General features: G+C 42.6%; 1 protein-coding gene across 2 annotated transcripts in view; it reads left to right on the forward strand.

Annotated features, from left to right (window-relative positions):
• Nucleotides 1–1,471: 1,471 nt before the first annotated feature.
• The window catches only part of LOC120059374 (kazrin-A-like), a 227,535-nt gene continuing 207,516 nt past the window's right edge, over nucleotides 1,472–21,490 (forward strand). For both annotated transcript variants that reach the window (XM_039008378.1, XM_039008379.1), the window contains exon 1: nucleotides 1,472–1,946. In XM_039008378.1, the coding sequence (XP_038864306.1) occupies nucleotides 1,751–1,946 (196 nt within the window). In that variant the 5' untranslated portion in view covers nucleotides 1,472–1,750. The remainder of the gene's footprint in view (nucleotides 1,947–21,490) is intronic.

Below are 21,490 nucleotides of genomic sequence, written 5' to 3' on the forward strand. Positions count from 1 at the left end.
ATTTTCATTACACAGCCAGCCTGACAGCTTTAACCTGCCAGTCAAGCTTGGTCATTTAACATCTTCCAAAATACAGTGAAAGTAAACATGTAACCATTTATAATTTTTTTCGGTTTGAGTTGATCTCTACTGTTTGCTGTCCTATCACTCTTTTTAATCCTCAATTTCATATCAAAACCATTGTGAATGAGTTTTCTCAACAACAAGTCTGTTTAACACTTGAAATTGAACCAATTTCTATCTGCCTGCTTGTCTTTCAAAATGCTTTAGATGTATGTGAAACATTTAGCATTTAAAAGCAAATCAATCAAAATATCTTAAGTTACAGTTGTGACTGAAATTGAAAGTTTGAAGCTGCAATCTGTAAAACACAACTTCTTTTGATACAATTGCTGCAGATATGTTGATCAACTGTATGATGTACTGTACTGTATCTATGAACTCTGTTGCATTGGAAGGGAAAAAATGCTTTTCAACATGATCAATTACCCTCAGATCTCAAAGCAGGTGTTAGTCATTGCAGCTGTTTCCTGTATTTGTAGTATTTTATTCCTCGCTTAAATGAACGGAAGAAATTAGGGGTAGAAGTGCGGAGAGGCGAAGAGAAGAATATAAGGAAGTGGGGGAAAGCGAGAGAGCAGAGGCTTCTCCAGGAAAACATTCTTATGGATCTTTCTTATAGAAATGTATCGTAACATACAGTACAGTACATGTTTCTCTGTCCTTTAGAGATCAATATTTCATGTAACTAAATTTTTTTTAAAGTTATTATTTATTAGAAAATAATAATGTCAGATTTACACAGTACATTTCTATCTAACACATTCTATATATTGCCCCAATTAATACACTTCTAGTCTTGCTCACTCAGCCACTAACACATGAGATCCAGAGGGCTGTGACACTGACACATTAACACTGCAGGACAAAAGCCAGCTGCAAGCTACACCAGACAAATCCTCAGCCTGAGTAAGGAGAATTCATTTGGGAAGTGGTGACTATGCAACGCTCTTTGTTGTCCCCCCATATTTATTTTTCCTTCTTCAAGAAATTATTCTCTCACCAGATTCTCTCACAAGGATTTAGGCCTTAGCAGATGTGAGTTCTGCTTTTCCTTACTGTCAAAGACAACGAGCTAAAACCTCGTAAGGGAAAAGTCCATGCGGCTGACACCAAAAGTCCATGCAGCAGCACTACCCCCCCCTCCCCCCCCCCCATGGTTTCCCTGGACTTGGTACAGTCCATTTAAAAAGGTGCTTGTCATCTCCCAGTGCTCTGTGTCCTTTCAGCAGTCAGCTGCAGGGAGCACATTTCACAGAGGGAGTGCCTGCTCTCTCTCTCTCAGACACACTCTCTCTGTTCCTCTCTCTCTCTCTCTCTCCCTCTCTCTTGCTCTCTCTGTTCCTCTCTCACTCGCTCTTCCACTCTCTCTCTCTCACACACACTCTCTATCTCATTCTGTTAAAGAACTCTCTCTCTCACACACACACACACAGTCACACTCGCACATGCACCACAGAGGATAACAGTTACACAGAACATTTCCCCTTAGCTAATTTGAGGAAAAGGACACACTGCTTCTGAAGGATTTTACTCACAGTTTTTTCTTAAGAAAATAGTCTAGTAGAGCAGTGCGGAGGAATACAACCGAAGACACGATACAGTTTCATTTTGTTCCTGGACATGGTCAACTTGACAACAGCATGACACCCTCCTGTTTGGATTCCCTCCTCAGGCCAAAATCCTGAAAATGATGGATGACGACAAGCAGCTGGCCCAGAGGATCGAAGGGGCAGTCCAGTCGGCCAGCCAGGAGGTGACCAACCTGCGCTCTGAGCTGACGGCCACCAGCCGCAGGCTGGCCGAGCTGGGGGCCGCCGACCGGGAGCGTGACCCCCCAATAGAGAACCACCACCAACAACACATCCGCCACCACCACCACCATGGTAACAGAGAAGGACCGAGAGAGAGTGTGTGAGAGAGGGAAGAGAATGAGTGTGCGTGTAATTGTCTCATGTGTACGCTGCTTCACGTGTGTGTGTTTGTGTGTGTGTGTGCTTATATGGGTGAAAAAGCCTTGACTCGCAGTTTAAGAGAGAGTGTCTGTGCCTTTGAGGATTTATAGTATGTGTGTGTAATGTTGGTGTTTGGGGGGGAGAAGGAAGGGGTGACAGTTGGCTACAAATGGGATGGACCAGAGAGAGGAGCGGGGGTCAATCCACTGTTTGATGTCACTCACATCTCCCTCACTGTTAAATAATTAACCCCTCCATTTGAACCCTGGAGAGCAGGAGTGGTGCATTTTGGAGGGGTAGTGGTGGAGAGAAGGGTGGGGGGAGAGTGGCAAGTGAGTACCCTCCCTTCCATACTCATACTCTCTACTTTCTCTGCTGGCAGTCTAGCTGGTTCAATACATTCCCCAAGCTGGGCAATGGATCTCTCACTCTGGTGTGAGGGGGGGGGGTTGTGAGGGTTGCTGAGGGTTACTGTTTCCAAGTACTGTTTGAATGGCTGCCCATGCTGCAGAATGTGTGTGTGTGTTTGCCCTATCTTGGCTTTGTTTACGGTGTGGCTGGGTTGAGAGCATGTGGATGCGTTGCTATGTCCCATCCACCCCTCGAACACACACGCACACGCACACGCACACGCACACGCACACGCTCCTGCTGTTTCCTTGCCTGGAAGCTACAGTAGCAATGAACTCTCCCTGAAGGAATATGTTCCATCATGCTATTGGCAGTGTTCTGTAGGTCAGACTTTCCACTCTCAGTCACAGCCAGTTCCCAAAATCTTAGTGAACTGAAAGACAAAGTCTGTTACATGGTGAAAAATTTGTCTTCATTGTCCTGAATTACTATTTTGGCTATTCAATGGAACAAGTCTTTATTTTTCATTGCCTGAAGTTTTGTTCAAAGTTTATTGACTCTACATGTTCTGTATCACTCACCGTGTGTGTGTGTGTGTGTGTGTGTGTGTGTGTGTGTGTGTGTGTGTGTGTGTGTGTGTACATTCTGGCAGTGGCGAGGCACACACCCGTTGACACAGACTCCGCTGCGCCAGCCTGGAATGCTTTGGTCGTGTGTCAGCATTGTTTTGAATGGACTCTGCTGTCACTTTGTTATTCAGTTATTTCTGTCAGCTCGTGTGTGTGTGTGTGTGTGTGTGTGTGTGTGTGTGTGTGTGTGTGTGTGTGTGTGTGTGTGTGTGTGTGTGTGTGTGTGTGTGTGTGTGTGTGTGTGTGTGTGTGGTGGATATGTGTGTGTGGGAGGGAGAGGAATATATGCGTGTGTGTTTGTGAGTGTATGACTGTGCCTGTGGTGTGTGTGTGTGTGTGTGTGTGTGTGTGTGTGTGTATGTGTGTGTGTGAGAAAGGTGCCTCTGAAAGTGACAACAAGCATTCCGCCGGGCGAGTTTAAATGGTGATGTCACCCTCCCTCATAGAGGCCTCACCATAGAAATGGACTCCAATTGACTTGAATGGGAATGTCTCTTCACTGCTCAGCTGAGAGACCACAAGCATGCTCATTTATTAAACAGAAATATGATTACTGGGGATTTTACTCACAATTAAACAATACCTTTCGGAATTTCTGTTATAATCTTGTATAGCAGTTAAAAACGTCTCCATGTGCAGTACAATTAAATGGTTTTAGTTAATTTGATTGAGTATTACTGTTGAAGGGGCGATAGTATTGTGTACGTGGACTGGTGTCTCTGTGTCTTAACTCTTCCCTTGCCCTCTCTTGTTCTCCTCCCCTCTTCCTATAATCCTCTCTTCCTAGCCTAAGTTATTAACATTGGTTGGTGAGTTGTGTAAAAAGGGGGTTTAATTCATCACTAGTTATCGCAGAGGGGAAGGAAGTGTGTCGGGAAGACTGTTGGTTCACTGTGACGACCCTGCTAGCCGGCTAGCGCCTGGGGATTCACTACTGCACACTGCCACCTTTGCACGGGTCCTCCAATTCCATACACATACAGTATCATACAAATGTGGATATTCTATATTGAACTCACACGGTGAGTGTAGTGATACATATAATGAACCTGGAATCATAAGGACCTAATCAAATCAAATGTATTTACATAGCCCTTCTTACATCAGCTGATATATCAAAGTGCTGTACAGAAACCCAGCCTAAAACCCCAAACAGCAAGCAATGCAGGTGTAGAAGCACGGTGGCTAGGAAAAGCTCCCTAGAAAGGCCAAAACCTAGGAAGAAACCTAGAGAGGAACCAGGCTATGAGGGGTGGCCAGTCCTCTTCTGGCTGTGCCAGGTGGATATTATAACAGAACATGGCCAAGATGTTCAAATGTTCATAAATGACCAGCATGGTCAAATAATAATAATCACAGTAGTTGTCGAGGGTGCAACAAGTCAGCACCACAGGAGTAAATGTCAGTTGGCTTTTCATAGCCGATCATTGAGAGTATCTCTACCGCTCCTGCTGTCTCTAGAGAGTTGAAAACAGTAGGTCTGGGACAGGTAGCACGTCCGGTGAACAGGTCAGGGTTCCATAGCCGCAGGCAGAACAGTTGAAACTGGAGCAGCAGCACGGCCAGGTGGACTGGGGACAGCAAGGAGTCATCATGCCAGGTAGTCCTGAGGCATGGTCCTAGGGCTCAGGTCCTCCGAGAGAGAGAAAGAAAGAAAGAAAGAAAGAGAGAAAGAGAGAATTAGAGAGAGCATACTTAAATTCACACAGGACACCGGATAAGACAGGAGAAATACTCCAGATATAACAGACTGATCCTAGCCCCCCCACACATAAACTACTGCAACATAAATACTGGAGGCTGAGACAGGAGGGGTCAGGAGACACTGTGGCCCCATCCGATGATACCCCCAGACAGGGCCAAACAGGCAGGATATAACCCCACACACTTTGCCAAAGCACAGACCACACACCACTAGAGGGATAACTTCAACCACCAACTTACCATCCTGAGACAAGGCCGAGTATAGCCCACAAAGATCTCCGCCACGGCACAACCCAAGGGGGGGCGCCTACCCAACCTAATATGTGTTAAGATCTGTATGTAGGTATGCACAAACATGTGCACGGACGCAGACACATGCACATGCACGCACACGCACACGCACACACACTCACACACCCAGGGGGGGTTGCCTCCCTCAAGACGTCATTGGACTAATTTGGGTCGGCTGCCTGGCTGCTTAGTAGCTGGAAGAGCATTCACGGGCACCTTGCCCTGGTTCACTATACTCTGCCTCGCCTGCTGGAGGTTCTCTGGGTACAATAAAACAAAAATATATAGAACTCTCGCACACACGATTGTACCTAAGCTTCTTGTCAAATTTTTGGTCAGAAACGTTTCTCAGAACTTCGGTGACAGAGCACACAGGATTGCATTGTTCTCTGTGCTTGTATGTCTGCCTTGATTGTAGCTTTTCAAGCGTTTTCAAGCATGGCATGTTTGACGAAACCCCCTGAATAAATGCGGACTGAATAAATATTAACTTGACCGTGTGACACCATCTCAGTTGTTCGAGCCTTTACTCTGATAGGCTGTGACGATGGACTTCCTTGTGATTCATAGCCAGCCTGCTTTGAAAAAATATCTTGCCAACTATTTCTTAATGTGAATCGGAACTCATTAAATACTTGTACATGTTGCCACGGCAATTAGTCATCTTGAGCAACGGAGTAGAGCATATCTTGAAGATAAATAAAGAAACAGTGCAAAGACATTTTAATCTTTCTAGAAGGTGATCAAAGCAGAATCAGGCCTATTAAATCATTTAGTGTAGAGGAGTGGGTGTCTCTGTAGAGGATCAATGGTGGATGCTAATGCTAATACTATAGAGCTGCTATTCTGCTCACGAAAAGGCTTTCTTTTCATTGTTCATTGGTTATTTAACATGATTCTAATGATAGCTGGCCCCGCTGTGCTTAGTGAAACATGAAGCGTAGGCAGCAACAGGCTATAGGAAATGTAGTGAAAAAAGTAATTGTAATTGCTAACGGTTTTAGCATTAGCTGCTATACTGTAATTAACCTGACAGATACATCAGAGGGAGAAGGGTGATTGGTTGAAAGAGGTTTTAATTGGTTGTTGCTTGACTGACTGTGCAGCTTTTTTGACGTCTTCTTACCTTTCATACTCTAAAGCACACATACGCATGCACACACGCACTCACACATACGCATGCACACACACACGCACGCACACACACACACACACATGTACACACACGCACACACCAATATTGGTGTCCAGTAGCGTTGGCTAACATGCTGTTTCACTGAGATTGTTGCTCTCTGAGTAAGTGTGATTTCTATGCGAGTACAGAGCACCACTATTCACAGTAGGGCTTCATTCTGTGAAAAGCAACACATCCAGGGGAGAGTCTACAGCATAAACATTGAGGAGAAGAGTGGAGATGTCTATCTTGTTCTTTTGTGCACCTGTGTACACATTTATAAGTAACAGCATCTGCCATCCCTCTATAGGTGTATAATTAAGCAATAAGACACGAGGGGGTGTGGTATATGGCCAATATACTACGGCTAAAAGCTATTCTTAAGGACGATGCAAGGTGGAGTGCCTGGATACAGACGTTAGCTGGCCATATACCACAAACCCCAGAGGAGCGTTATTGCTATTATAAACTGGTTATCAACATAATTAAAACAGTAAAAATAAATGTACTCATGGTATACTGTCTGATATACCACGGATTTCAGCCAATCAGTATTCAGGGCTTGAACTACCCGGTTTATAATAAACTGTATATACTCAATGGAATAAATAGTAAGTACATATCTTTATACGCTGGCGCTCATCGTTATCTTGAAATATATTTGAACACATTCCAGACAAGGATGCATCCCCATCGAAAAAGTCATTTGGAATGAGGCTTTTAAATCCTGCCTCTTTCAAAACGTCAGATAGTTTTTCTCCACCGCTCTGGAATCCTCTTCAATTGCAAATGCAATTTTTGAAATGTCTTTTGTCAGGGCTGTTTTAAATGTCAGCAGTATTTCCTATTGAGGGGACTGTGTTTGCATCGAATGAGTTAGAGACACACATTAACGGGCAACAGTGATGTCTGGAATTGGTATTTTTAAAACATTGTTACAATCGTAAATTCAGGTTCTCTAATGTACTTTAAAACCTTTTCTCAATAGGGGGGCGCTGTTTTCACTTTGTAAAAATTCGTTCCCAAATTACACTGCCTCGTACTCAATTCTTGCTCGTACAATATGCATATTATTATTACTATTGGATAGAAAACACTCTCTAGTTTCTAAAACCGTTTGAATTATATCTGTGAGTAAAACAGAACTCATTTTGCAGCAAACTTCCTGTCAGGAAGTGAGAAATCTGAAATCGGGCACTCTGTTCCAGGGTCAGTTTATTAATTTGCATGTAATCTATGGGTCGACATGCACTGCATACGCCTTCCCCTAGATGTCAGTAAGCAGTGAGAATTGGAATGGGGTGTCTAGGTAGATCTGAGGCCGTACAAAAGCTCTTGGAACCGGGTGTGCAGTCTTTTCAACGTTCGTCATGACGCAAGACAGACCTCAGGATTGCATTCTGAAAAGCTCTCGTTATAGGCGTTAGATATATCCGGCTCTGATTTTATTCGATATAGGTGTTAAAAACATCATAATGTAGTTATTTTAAACCGAGTTATATCAGTTTATATCAGTATATTGCGATTTTCGGTATTTTATTTGTGCTGCGTTCTAGTGAGTTGGACACGTCTTCGCCACATGGCTAATGTTTGCTGCTAATTCCAAAGTTGAAGACGACAATCTACAACCGAGCAATGATTTTTCTGGACAAAGGACAACTTGCACAAGATTCTGATGGAAGCTCATCAAATAGTAAGAACTATTTATGATGTTAATTCGTTGTTCTGTTGAAAAATGTTAAACTATTATTCCGCCATTAATTTCGGTGCGGTCTCGCTTTAACGCACGCTGTATGTCGTAGTAACATTAATTTAAAAAATCTAACACAGCGGTTGCATTAAGAACTAATGTATCTTTCATTTGCTGTCCAACCTGTATTTTTTAGTCAAGTTTATGATTAGTTATTGATTAGATTAGGTGCCTCTCCCAAGATTTCTCCCGACATTTTGTTTGCATTTTGGCTACTATTCATATTGTATAACCACGATTTGTGCCGCTAAATATGCACATTTTCGAACAAACCATATATGTATTGTGTAATTTGATGTTATAGGACTGTCATCTGAAGAAGTTTGAGAAGGTTAGTGAATAATTTTATATCTTTTGCTGGTTTATTCGTTATCGCTACTGTTGGCTTGAATCAATGCTGTTGTGTGGTTGGCTATTGTAGTAAGCTAATATAATGCTATATTGTGTTTTCGCTGTAAAACACTTAAAAAATCTGAAATATTGGCTGGATTCACAAGATCTTTGTCTTTCATTTGCTGTACACTGTGTATTTTTCATAAATGTTTTATGATGAGTATTTAGGTAATTCACGTTGCTCTCTGTAGTTATTCTAGTTGCTTTGGTGAGAGTTGTGATGGTGGCTGCAATGTAAAACTATGGTTTATACCTGAAATATGCAAATTTTTCGAACAAAACATATGCTATACAATAAATATGTTATCAGACTGTCATCTGATGAAGTTGTTTCTTGGTTAGTGACTATTTATATCTTTATTTGGTCGAATTTGTGATAGCTACCTATGCAGTAAAAAAATGGTGGGAAAAAAAAGTTGTGTCTTTTGCTATCGTGGTTAGCTAATAGAAATACATATTGTGTCTTCCCTGTAAAACATTAAAAAAATCAGAAATGATGGCTGGATTCACAACATGTGTATCTTTCATCTGGTGTCTTGGACTTGTGATTTCATGATATTTAGAAGCTAGTATTTACTTGTGGCGCTATGCTAGGCTATGCTAGTCAGCTTTTTTACTGATGAGGGTGCTCCCGGATCCGGGATTGTGACCAAGTAAAAGTTAAATGGTGTTTAATGATTTTACTCGTACAGTACTTAATACAGTTACATAATATGCTACGCTTTTGTAACTGTACAGTTCAAATCCGTATCCATGTCTTTTACACTGGTAAATTATAGACATGTATGCAAAATCAGGAAACATGTTATTTTTACACATTTTTATGACCTCATCATTAGTTGACCTTTAATATTTAACTGGCACTGTGAAAACAGGTGCTCGTCAGTTCAGCACTGTAGTACCCACAGCATTTGCCACATAGGTATTGACTGCAGCAGACGGAATGAGGCCGGGATGAACTGGGACCAGAAATCGGCCAAGGCATTTCCAACACACTTGTCCATTCCTTCCCTTGAGGCCCCAACACCGGCCCATTTTTTTTCTAGATGCCACCATTATTAGCCAAATAATAATACTTTCTTGCAAAACCCCCAATTTAGACCGGCCCACTGGACAAAAATTTGGCCAGCCCATCTGGCATTTAACTAAACTGCCCTATGGCCTTAGGAACGAGCGTGGCTTTATCACAGTCTTATCAGAGTTAGGTGCAGAATACCACAGTTGATACCAGGCACAGGTTTGGCCATGACTCCCATCTGAACTTTGAGAGTATGATAAAGCACTATATATATTTGATTATTTATTATTAATAGTCCAGCACTGTCAATATGTAAGAGGATGTTCAATTCCACTACTCTAGGGGAGCTGTTGTCTGCTGGCATTCTTTGTGCTTGATTGGCTCCAAAGTTTCCGGCGCTGAATGAAAGCAATGATGTAGCTGACATTTGTATATTTTATTGTACTACCTACTGTATATTGAAGAAGCTCCTTCTGTTCAAAAAGCACAGACTCAAATTAGTTCCGGTATTGATGAAGTTGGGATGTTTTTGGCTAAATAGTTGCTGATAAATTTAATGACTTGTGCAAAGGACATTTATATTGTCCTCTTTAGGTTTCAAGATTTTATGGCGCGTTTTATAGCCATTTACTTTAAACTGGTATAAACCAGATGGAGGCTCACAAAAAATAGCCCTCAACAGCTCTATTGAAAATGCAAGAACTGTAAATGTCTGATAGCTACTGCATTATAACTCTCCTGATGCTGACTGCATTATAACTCTCCTGATGCTGACTGCATTATAACTCTCCTGATGCTGACTGCATTATAACTCTCCTGATGCTGACTGCATTATAACTCTCCTGATGCTGACTGCATTATAACTCTCCTGATGCTGACTGCATTATAACTCTCCTGATGCTGACCGCATTATAACTCTCCTGATGCTGACCGCATTATAACTCTCCTGATGCTGACCGCATTATAACTCTCCTGATGCTGACCGCATTATAACTCTCCTGATGCTGACCGCATTATAACTCTCCTGATGCTGACCGCATTATAACTCTCCTGATGCTGACTGCATTATAACTCTCCTGATGCTGACTGCATTATAACTCTCCTGATGCTGACTGCATTATAACTCTCCTGATGCTGACTGCATTATAACTCTCCTGATGCTGACTGCATTATAACTCTCCTGATGCTGACCGCATTATAACTCTCCTGATGCTGACCGCATTATAACTCTCCTGATGCTGACCGCATTATAACTCTCCTGATGCTGACCGCATTATAACTCTCCTGATGCTGACCGCATTATAACTCTCCTGATGCTGACCGCATTATAACTCTCCTGATGCTGACCGCATTATAACTCTCCTGATGCTGACCGCATTATAACTCTCCTGATGCTGACCGCATTATAACTCTCCTGATGCTGACTGCATTATAACTCTCCTGATGCTGACTGCATTATAACTCTCCTGATGCTGACTGCATTATAACTCTCCTGATGCTGACTGCATTATAACTCTCCTGATGCTGACTGCATTATAACTCTCCTGATGCTGACCGCATTATAACTCTCCTGATGCTGACTGCATTATAACTCTCCTGATGCTGACTGCATTATAACTCTCCTGATGCTGACCGCATTATAACTCTCCTGATGCTGACCGCATTATAACTCTCCTGATGCTGACCGCATTATAACTCTCCTGATGCTGACTGCATTATAACTCTCCTGATGCTGACCGCATTATAACTCTCCTGATGCTGACCGCATTATAACTCTCCTGATGCTGACCGCATTATAACTCTCCTGATGCTGACCGCATTATAACTCTCCTGATGCTGACCGCATTATAACTCTCCTGATGCTGACCGCATTATAACTCTCCTGATGCTGACTGCATTATAACTCTCCTGATGCTGACTGCATTATAACTCTCCTGATGCTGACCGCATTATAACTCTCCTGATGCTGACCGCATTATAACTCTCCTGATGCTGACTGCATTATAACTCTCCTGATGCTGACCGCATTATAACTCTCCTGATGCTGACCGCATTATAACTCTCCTGATGCTGACCGCATTATAACTCTCCTGATGCTGACTGCATTATAACTCTCCTGATGCTGACTGCATTATAACTCTCCTGATGCTGACTGCATTATAACTCTCCTGATGCTGACTGCATTATAACTCTCCTGATGCTGACCGCATTATAACTCTCCTGATGCTGACCGCATTATAACTCTCCTGATGCTGACCGCATTATAACTCTCCTGATGCTGACCGCATTATAACTCTCCTGATGCTGACCGCATTATAACTCTCCTGATGCTGACCGCATTATAACTCTCCTGATGCTGACTGCATTATAACTCTCCTGATGCTGACCGCATTATAACTCTCCTGATGCTGACTGTATTATAACTCTCCTGATGCTGACCGCATTATAACTCTCCTGATGCTGACCGCATTATAACTCTCCTGATGCTGACTGCATTATAACTCTCCTGATGCTGACTGCATTATAACTCTCCTGATGCTGACCGCATTATAACTCTCCTGATGCTGACTGCATTATAACTCTCCTGATGCTGACTGCATTATAACTCTCCTGATGCTGACTGCATTATAACTCTCCTGATGCTGACTGCATTATAACTCTCCTGATGCTGACCGCATTATAACTCTCCTGATGCTGACTGCATTATAACTCTCCTGATGCTGACTGCATTATAACTCTCCTGATGCTGACTGCATTATAACTCTCCTGATGCTGACTGCATTATAACTCTCCTGATGCTGACCGCATTATAACTCTCCTGATGCTGACCGCATTATAACTCTCCTGATGCTGACTGTATTATAACTCTCCTGATGCTGACCGCATTATAACTCTCCTGATGCTGACCGTATTATAACTCTCCTGATGCTGACTGCATTATAACTCTCCTGATGCTGACTGCATTATAACTCTCCTGATGCTGACCGCATTATAACTCTCCTGATGCTGACTGTATTATAACTCTCCTGATGCTGACTGCATTGTAACTCTCCTGATGCTGACTGTATTAACATACAGTACATAATGAACCTAAAGAGGAAATGATTACCTATCAGAAATTGTGTTTCAATGGAATGGTCCAAAATGGTAGGATTAAAAGCATTATAAAAGATATGTTGATTATGTTTTTCTTATTACTTGCATGAGAATCTTCATTTACCTTTATTAGGTAAGCTTGTGTATGAAGCATATGCTTGGTTATTGAGTGTGTACATTGCTCTGTGTGACACATCCAGTAACTCTCCGCATCCCCAATCCATGGATTATTGAGTAGGACTGGAGAAAGTGCCCAATCACCAGAAGGCCATGGCACACCTGCAGTGGGTTCATTAGACAACCAATCACAGCGGGGCAATCACACACACACACGCATGTGGGCAACACACAGACACACACACACACACATCTGCCCACCCTTCTCTGACATGTGTTGTGGGTTTGTTACAGTGTATTCAGAGACGGTATTTGAGGGGCTTCAGTGAGTAAAGGTCCTCCAGGTCTCAGATGTTTTGAGTTGGTTATATTAACATATTATTTACGTTAATGAGGCCCAGAGGTCTCCAGTGTGTCGATTGGCCCTTTGTCCTTCAGCTGTCGGATGTAACAGCTGATCACTGATGGCTCTCTCCTAGTCCGGGACAGATGGCCTTTGCGCCTGTGCTCGGTAATCAGTGATGTTGTTGCACATATTCCGCTGCCATTAACTGCAACTGCCTAGCGAGGGCTTGTCATGCTGAACCAGAGAGGGGGGAGAGAGGAGAGGAACGCCCTGTTCTAAAACAATTCTATGACAAGAAATGTGAGTGCAAATTCCCTCACTAAGTGAAAAGTCCCTTTACTTCCTGGAGAAAGTTGCTTGAAGGAGGATGGCACTGTTAGGCTATGCTATCACTCAACGGACCATGTTTTTCCCACTTGTATCCTCGGCTAAACCACTGGCAACAAATCATTAAAACCCTCATTCATTTGATGAAAGGATTAATTCATTGTGAAGAATTGCTCTGATTAAAACAATAAGCTTCTACATTCATTCTTAGATAGCCTCCATTTAAAGATGTTTGCTAATGGCCTAGCCAAAAGTCTTCAATTATCCTCCTAGTCTTTACTAACTTCATGATCACCAATCTAAAAGGGCTTGAAACAGCTTTAAGAGACAAGGAAAGGGGACAAGGAAAGAGGACAGGATATTATTAAGGGCTATATCAGGACACCACCAATTGAATGCTATTGCTTCTGCACCATAAGACTCTCCTAAAGAAGCCACTCATAGCCAAGAGAATGGGCATTACTGAAATAATGGGCTGAGATGGGAGATATAGAGAAGCGTGTGGCAGCCAACCCCCCAGTGTTTTGGGAATGATGTGAGCTGATGGTGTGTGTGTCTGCTGCAGGGCTGGGGATATTGTCACCACAGCAATTATTCAAGATGAGGCGCAGGGAGAAGATCTCCTGTGGCAGCGGGCCGATGATGAAATGGCATTTTCTTCTGTTCCATTCTCATTTCTGGGGCAGTTGCTTAACGGATGTGATTTCTGTCTATGTCCTTCTGCTCACTGAGGTCTCTGGGTGGAACAGGACATTTGCTAGTCTGAGCGGTACAGTCCAGAGGGCATCAGTGTGTGTGTGTGTGTGTGTGTGTGTGTGTGTGTGTGTGTGTGTGTGTGTGTGTGTGTGTGTGTGTGTGTGTGTGTGTGTGTGTGTGTGTGTGTGTGTTTAGTGAGCAATTTTGATGACTTTGATGTCACTGTATGCTGTCTGCATGTATGGGATTTGCTATGGGATTTGTAAAAAATGTATTGTCCTTGCACAGTAAGTAAGCCTTGTCTGAGCTATAATGGCCCATGGGGCAGGAGCATATCTTCTGTTTCTGTTGTGTGAGGCAGCTTGATGTACACACCCTGGACAGGTCACTAGTCCTGCACTGTCATTGGTTATAATCACGTTAGAAGCAATGCAAAGCTGTGCGGTAGGAGTCAGCAGTGCCCCTGCCTTTTTCCCCTATAGTCACATTGCAACATTTCCTGAGTCATGTTCATTAGGGGCACACAACAGAAAGTGTTTGCAACAGAAAACTAACATTTGCATATTTTATTAGACAATTACAGGTAGTCTCCTTGTTTCTGTTTTTTTTTATCAGTTTGGTGCCAAATGAACATGAGCTAAGAATGAAGCCAGTGTGTTTTTCCCACATTCGGTCCAGTTTATCATGAAGTATAGTGGGGTTGAAATTATTGACACCCTTGATAAAGATGAGCAATAATGACTGTAAAAAAATAAATATTGATCTACAGTTGAAGTCGGAAGTTTACATACACTTAGGTTGGAGTCATTAAAACTCATTTTTCAACCACTCCACAAATTTCTTGTTAACAAACTATAGTTATTGCAAGTCGGTTAGGACATCTACTTTGTGCATGACACAAGTCATTATTCCAACAATTGTTTACAGACAGATTATTTCACTTATAATTGACTGTATCACAATTCCAGTGGGTCAGAAGTTAACATACAGTAAGTTGACTGTGCCTTTAAACAGCTTGAAAATTCAAGAAAATTATGTCATGGCTTTAGAAGCTTCTGATAGGCTAATTGACATCATTTGAGTCAATTGGAGGTGTACCTGTGGATGTATTTCAAGGCCTAGCTTCAAACTCAGTGCCTCTTTGCTTGACATCATGGGAAAATCAAAAGAAATCAGCCAAGACCTCAGAAAAGAATTGTAGACCTCCACAAGTCTGGTTCATCCTTGGAAGCAATTTCCAAATGCCTGAAGGTACCACATTCATCTGTACAAACAATAGTACACAAGTATAAACACCATGGACCATACAGCCATCATACCGCTCAGGAAGGAGACGCATTCTGAGATGAACATACTTTTGTGCCAAAAGTACAAATCAATCCCAGAACAACAGCAAAGGACCTTGCGAAGATGCTGGAGGAAACAGGTACAAAAGTATCTATATCCACAGTAAAACGAGTCCTATATCGACATAACCTGAAAGACCGATCAGCAAGGAAGAAGATGTTTGGCCATAATGACCATCGTTATGTTTGGAGGAAAAGGGGGGGGGGGGGGGTGGCTTGCAAGCCGAAGAACACCATCCCAACCGTGAAGCACAGGGGTGGCAGCATCATGTTGTGGGGGTGCTTTGCTGCAGGAGGGACTGGTGCACTTCACAAAATAGATGACATCATGATGAGGGAAAGTTATGTGGATATATTGAAGCAACATCTCAGACATCAGTCAGGAAGTTAAAGCTTGGTCGCAAATGGGTCTTCCAAATGGACAATGACCCCAAGCATACTTCCAAAGTTGTGGCAAAATGGCTTAAGGACAACAATGTCAAGGTATTGGAGTGGCCATCACAAAGCCCTGACCTCAATCCTATAGAAAATTTGTGGGCAGAACTGAAAAAGCGTGTGCGAGCAAGTAGGCCTACACACCTGACTCAGTTACACCAGCTCTGTCAGGAGGAATGGGCCAAAATTCACCCAACTTATTGTGGGAAGCTTATGGAAGGCTACCTGAAACGTTTGACCCAAGTAAAACATTTTTAAGGCAATGCTACCAAATACTAATTGAGTGTATGTAAACTTCTGACCCACTGGGAATGTGATGAAAGAAATAAAAGTTTAATTAAATCATTCTCTCTACTATTATTCTGACATTTCACATTCTTAAAATAAAGTGGTGATCCTAACTGACCTAAGACAGGGAATTTTTACTAGGATTAAATGTCAGTAATTGTGAAAAACTGAGTTTAAATGTATTTGGCTAAGGTGTATGTAAACTTCCGACTTCAACTGTATATTGTATGCTTCAAAAAATGTGGTTATATTATTTTATACTAATACAATTGCTCAGAGAAGGAGATTTAGTCTCGAGATTTTTGTTTAGTAATATTTTTCTCTCTCAAAAAGGTAAGGGTCAAAATGATTGACACCCCTGAAGATTCTTATAAATAAAGTACTCATAAGGTTTAGCATTTGCTTCCATATTCCTATTACTTTTATTGTAAATAAGACATGAATGTGGCTGTTACCATGATTACGGATAATCCTGAGAAAGTTACAGAGAGTCAAATATCATACCCCCAAGACATGCTAACCTCTCACCATTACCAATAACAGGGGAAGATAGAAGCTCCACAAACATAACCAGAAATCACACGCACACATGCTAGACTCAACACCATCGGAACGGTGACGTAAGGGCAACATTCCAGACAAGGCATTAGGCACAGAGAGAGGAGAGGTGGAGATTTGGAGTGACAAAAGTGTGGGAGATGGTTTCACGAACAAGATTCACTGTCATACATATTCAAATTTAAACTGTATCGCTGTATTTTACAAATGTTTGAATTGGCTGGATAGAAAAGGAAAAATATCAAAAGTTGTCTAACTGAAACAGTAAGCTGAACTATAACTGGAGCAATTTCATGTGGCGATTGCATCGTCTTGATTGCGGTGCAGTAATTCCATTCGCCTTCCTCGGCCCAAAATACCCCAACCTCTTGGGTTACACATGCACCCCCTGACTAGGATCCTAAATTAAACTCTGTCTAAGGAGCATGGCTCATGAACAAGACAGGGGTCAAGCCAAAAATGCCATTAGGGACCAGTGCGTGAAATGAGTGACACCATTGATAAAGATGAGCAATTATGAACATAGAAAATACACTGCTCAAAAAAATAAAGGGAACACTTAAACAACACAATGTAACTCCAAGTCAATCACACTTCTATGAAATCAAACTGTCCACTTAGGAAGCAACACTGATTGACAATAAATTTCACATGCTGTTGTGCAAATGGAATAGACAAAAGGTGGAAATTATAGGCAATTAGCAAGACACCCCCAAAAAAGGAGTGATTCTGCAGGTGGTGACCACAGACCACTTCTCAGTTCCTATGCTTCCTGGCTGATGTTTTGGTCACTTTTGAATGCTGGCGGTGCTCTCACTCTAGTGGTAGCATGAGACGGAGTCTACAACCCACACAAGTGGCTCAGGTAGTGCAGTTCATCCAGGATGGCACATCAATGCGAGCTGTGGCAAAAAGGTTTGCTGTGTCTGTCAGCGTAGTGTCCAGAGCATGGAGGCGCTACCAGGAGACAGGCCAGTACATCAGGAGACGTGGAGGAGGCCGTAGGAGGGCAACAACCCAGCAGCAGGACCGCTACCTCCGCCTTTGTGCCAGGAGGTGCACTGCCAGAGCCCTGCAAAATGACCTCCAGCAGGCCACAAATGTGCATGTGTCTGCTCAAATACTGTAGGCTTCAGCAGTGAGATAATGGATGTGCAGACAATAGAAAAGTGAGATTCTGAGGGTGTTTGTCTGATCAGGTAAGAAGACTGGGCAGAGTGGTGTTCTGTTATACCAATGTGGATGGGTCTATGTCAGTTACCATCTGCCGCTTGGTCTGACCTGACGCTTTGGTTGTCTTCCAAGACATACACACACATACATAGATATCCTATTGCTCTTTCTGCTGTACCAAATATGCACACTTCCTCCATGTGTCACGTTTAAACCGTCCGCTCCGGCTGTGAATGTGTGTGTGGATCACGGTTGCCTATCCATCAGTGACATGGGCCAGCTGGCGGCGGGTGGCACAGAGATGCAGATTGGGCAGGGCCGGGTGGCAGCAGGGCACTGCAATCAGATGCCACGGCAGCCCGCTGGCACAGACTGGCCCTGCTCAGAGCCATGTGACAGGGTAAGACGGGTGGGATGGGCACGGGGAAGCACAAGAGGAGGAGAGGGAGGCCTCAAAGCGGTGGGCATGAGCCCGACCCTCTGAAGCTGCAGACAAATTGGATAACGCCTCCAGCAGCTTGGATGGGCGTGTGGGATGACATATTGTATGAAGAGGATGGGTTGAGAAGAGGGAGAGCGGGAGAGGGCAGAGGGGGTGGCGAGGGGGACATGGGGCGAAAGGGGGAGGTTAGAGAGAAGATGTGTGTGTGTTATCAAAGCTCCGGTGTCACAATGACAGAGACGGGAGTCATACACACACAAACACACACGGATGCAGATACACACATCCAAATATATTACATACAGTACGCCCACATGTACACATTGATACACACACAAACATGACTGCTCTCATCTCAGCCAACGTAGAGCTGTGCTACCATCTGTGGGGTGGTATGCCCTGTAGTAAGAAGTGTCTATCTCCAACCAGACATGACAGACAGAATACAGAACACAGGAAATTATGTAAAAACAATCAACAACAAAAAAGGTCTAGCTCTTCTTTGACAATTTAATGATATACCTCATCTACACTGAACCAAAATATAAACACAACATGTGGTGTTGGTCCCATGTTTCATGAGCTGAAATAAAAGATCCCAGAAATGTTCCAGAAAAAATAAGCTCAAAACTTTTGTGCGCAAATTTGTTTACATCCCTGTTAGTGAGCATTTCTCCTTTGCCAAGATAATCCACCAACCTGACAGGTGTGGCATATCAAGAAGCTGATTAAACTGCAAGATCATTACACAGGTGCACCTTGTGCTAGGGACAATAAAAGGCCACTCTAAAATGTGCAGTTTTTTTACACATCACAATGCCACAGATGTCTCAAGTTTTGAGGGAGCCCGCAATACCATAAGCCATTTCCAACTTTAGAGAATTTGGCAGTACGTCCAACTAGCCTTTCAACCGCAGACCACGTGTATGGCGTTGTGTGAGTGAGCAGTTTGCTGATGTCAACGTTGTGAAGAGAGTGCCCCATTGTGGCGGTGGGGTTATGGTATGGGCAGGAATAAGCTACATACAATGAACACTATTGCATTTTATCAATGGTAATTTGAATGCACAGAGAAACCGTGACGAGATCCTGAGGCCCATTGTCGTGCCATTCATCCACCGCCATCACCTCAAGTTTCAGCATGATAATGCACGGCCCAATGTTGCAAGGATCTGTATACATTTCCTGGAAGCTGAAAATGTCTCAGCATGTTTGGGATGCTCTGGATTGACGTGTATATCCAGCAATATCCAGCAACTTCGCACAGCAATTGAAAAGGAGTGGGACAATATTCAACACGCAACAACTCTATGCGAAGGAGATGTGTCGCGTTGGATGTGGTAAATGGTGGTCACATCAGATACTGGCTGGTTTTCTGATCCCCATCCCTACCTTTTTTAAAGGTATCTGTGACCAACAGATGCATATTTGTGTTCCCAGTCAAGTGAAATCCATAGATTACGGTTTAATGAATTAATTTCAATTGACTGATTCCCTTATATGAACTGTAACTTAGTAAAATCTTAGAAATTGTTGCATGTTGTACTTATATTTTTGTTCAGTATATCTCTCAGGTGAAATATTTTGAATTGCATGTACTTTAAAAGCTACAGTGTGGTTTAGAAAGTTGTAAATATGACTTGTCTCTGCTTTAAAATGCAATCGACTCTTGGCTCATGAGGTAGTTAGAGACTGCTGTTAAGAGAGGCTGTACTCGACTCTCCATTTTATTCTATGTATCCTAGGAAGTCAAGTATTTAATTGGAGAATTGCCATTTGGGGCTATTTACCAGATGCTTTTATCCAAAGCGACTTACAGTACAGTCATGCATGCATACAATTTTACGTGTAGGTTGCCTTGGGAGTCGATCCCACAATCCTGGAGTTCATTTCTTTTTGAGATCTGGGATAAACTGTTTTACCAATGGTGACAATCTTACTTGGTATTAACTTAGTAGCACAAAGTAACAGAGAAACACTTTCCCTCAAAATTGAATCAAACCAAAATAGCTGTACCGAACATGATGCAGTCAAAGAGCTGAAGTTCAATATTTACGGGACGTAACTCATCTTTTCATCTCGTCTTTCCACTTTGTATTCTCTCCGTGAATGTCTTCACTGGAGATTGGCTGTTGCTCGGACAAAGCTGACGGAAGTCAAAATATGGGAACACACGTGCCAACCTAAGGTGTCAACTGTCTTGTATAACTAATAGAAGCTTGTTCTTGGCTTAAGAACGTGTCTTCTCATCGTCTTTCATGTTATTGATTGGGAGATAAACAATGCTGCACAGACAAGGCCACATGTAGGAACAAGCCTAGACTTACACTACCACAGCCGTACCATTCTACTTTAGCCTTTGTATTAGATTCATTTGTACTATTTTTTGTAAGAAGATGTATGGTATTTTGATTGTGATATACAGTATGATCTTTGCGTGTATGCATCTTTAATTGGATTCATTATTTGACAGCATTTAACTATTTCATGTGAGGTTATACACATTTTGTCAAGGTTTAGCTGACAGAGAAGTACGTTACCCTGGGGTCGATGCATCTGTGGGGAAACCAACAGACGTCTGTTGAGCCCACTTGACTCCTAGCCACGTGACCTTTCACCCCTGGGGTCAGTTCCTGGACCTTGCCATTGAAAACTGCTGAATTTGTCACCGCCATGCTTGTTTAAATACCCTTAGACTATAGAAGAAATAGCCTAGAAGAAATTACACATCAATATGGAGTCATTAATACAGAGGCTCCCAAAATCTGTTTTCGATGACCCACATTAAGATTTGGGTTTCCCTGTGAAGACCAAAAACATTGTTGGTTCTTAGAAACAACTCAAACAAACCAAGCAGAATAACTCTCAAATGATCCCTCAACTGAGCAGTAAGAGATGCAACATGTGTTTCCCACTCTATAAGCCAGCATAACGTGATTTGCAGGCCTGATCTGGCCTGTAAACAACACTTTGTTAAGGTATAACTAGGCCCTCAAAAAAAGGCCTTATGATAATGTAATGTATGGTCATAAAGAGACTTGTGGAACCATTCATAGCGTGTCCTAGGAAGAACCCTTCAAAGATAAAAGGGTTCTCAGTAGAACCCCTCAGAGAGTTCTAGAAATAACCTTTAGTTTATAAAAGGGATCTTGGTAGAACCTTTGTAGAGGGTTATAGGAAGAACCCTTAATAGAGGGTTCTAACTAGAACTATTTACAGGGGGGTTCTATGAAGAACTGCAAAGGGTTCTACCAAGCACCAAAAAGTGTCCCCCTATGGGAACAAACCGAAGAACCCTATATGGTTCTACTTAGAACACAAATGTACCTGTTGTAGATCTG

The sequence above is a fragment of the Salvelinus namaycush genome, chromosome 14 (assembly GCF_016432855.1).
Source record: "Salvelinus namaycush isolate Seneca chromosome 14, SaNama_1.0, whole genome shotgun sequence".
Lineage (NCBI taxonomy): Eukaryota > Metazoa > Chordata > Actinopteri > Salmoniformes > Salmonidae > Salvelinus > Salvelinus namaycush.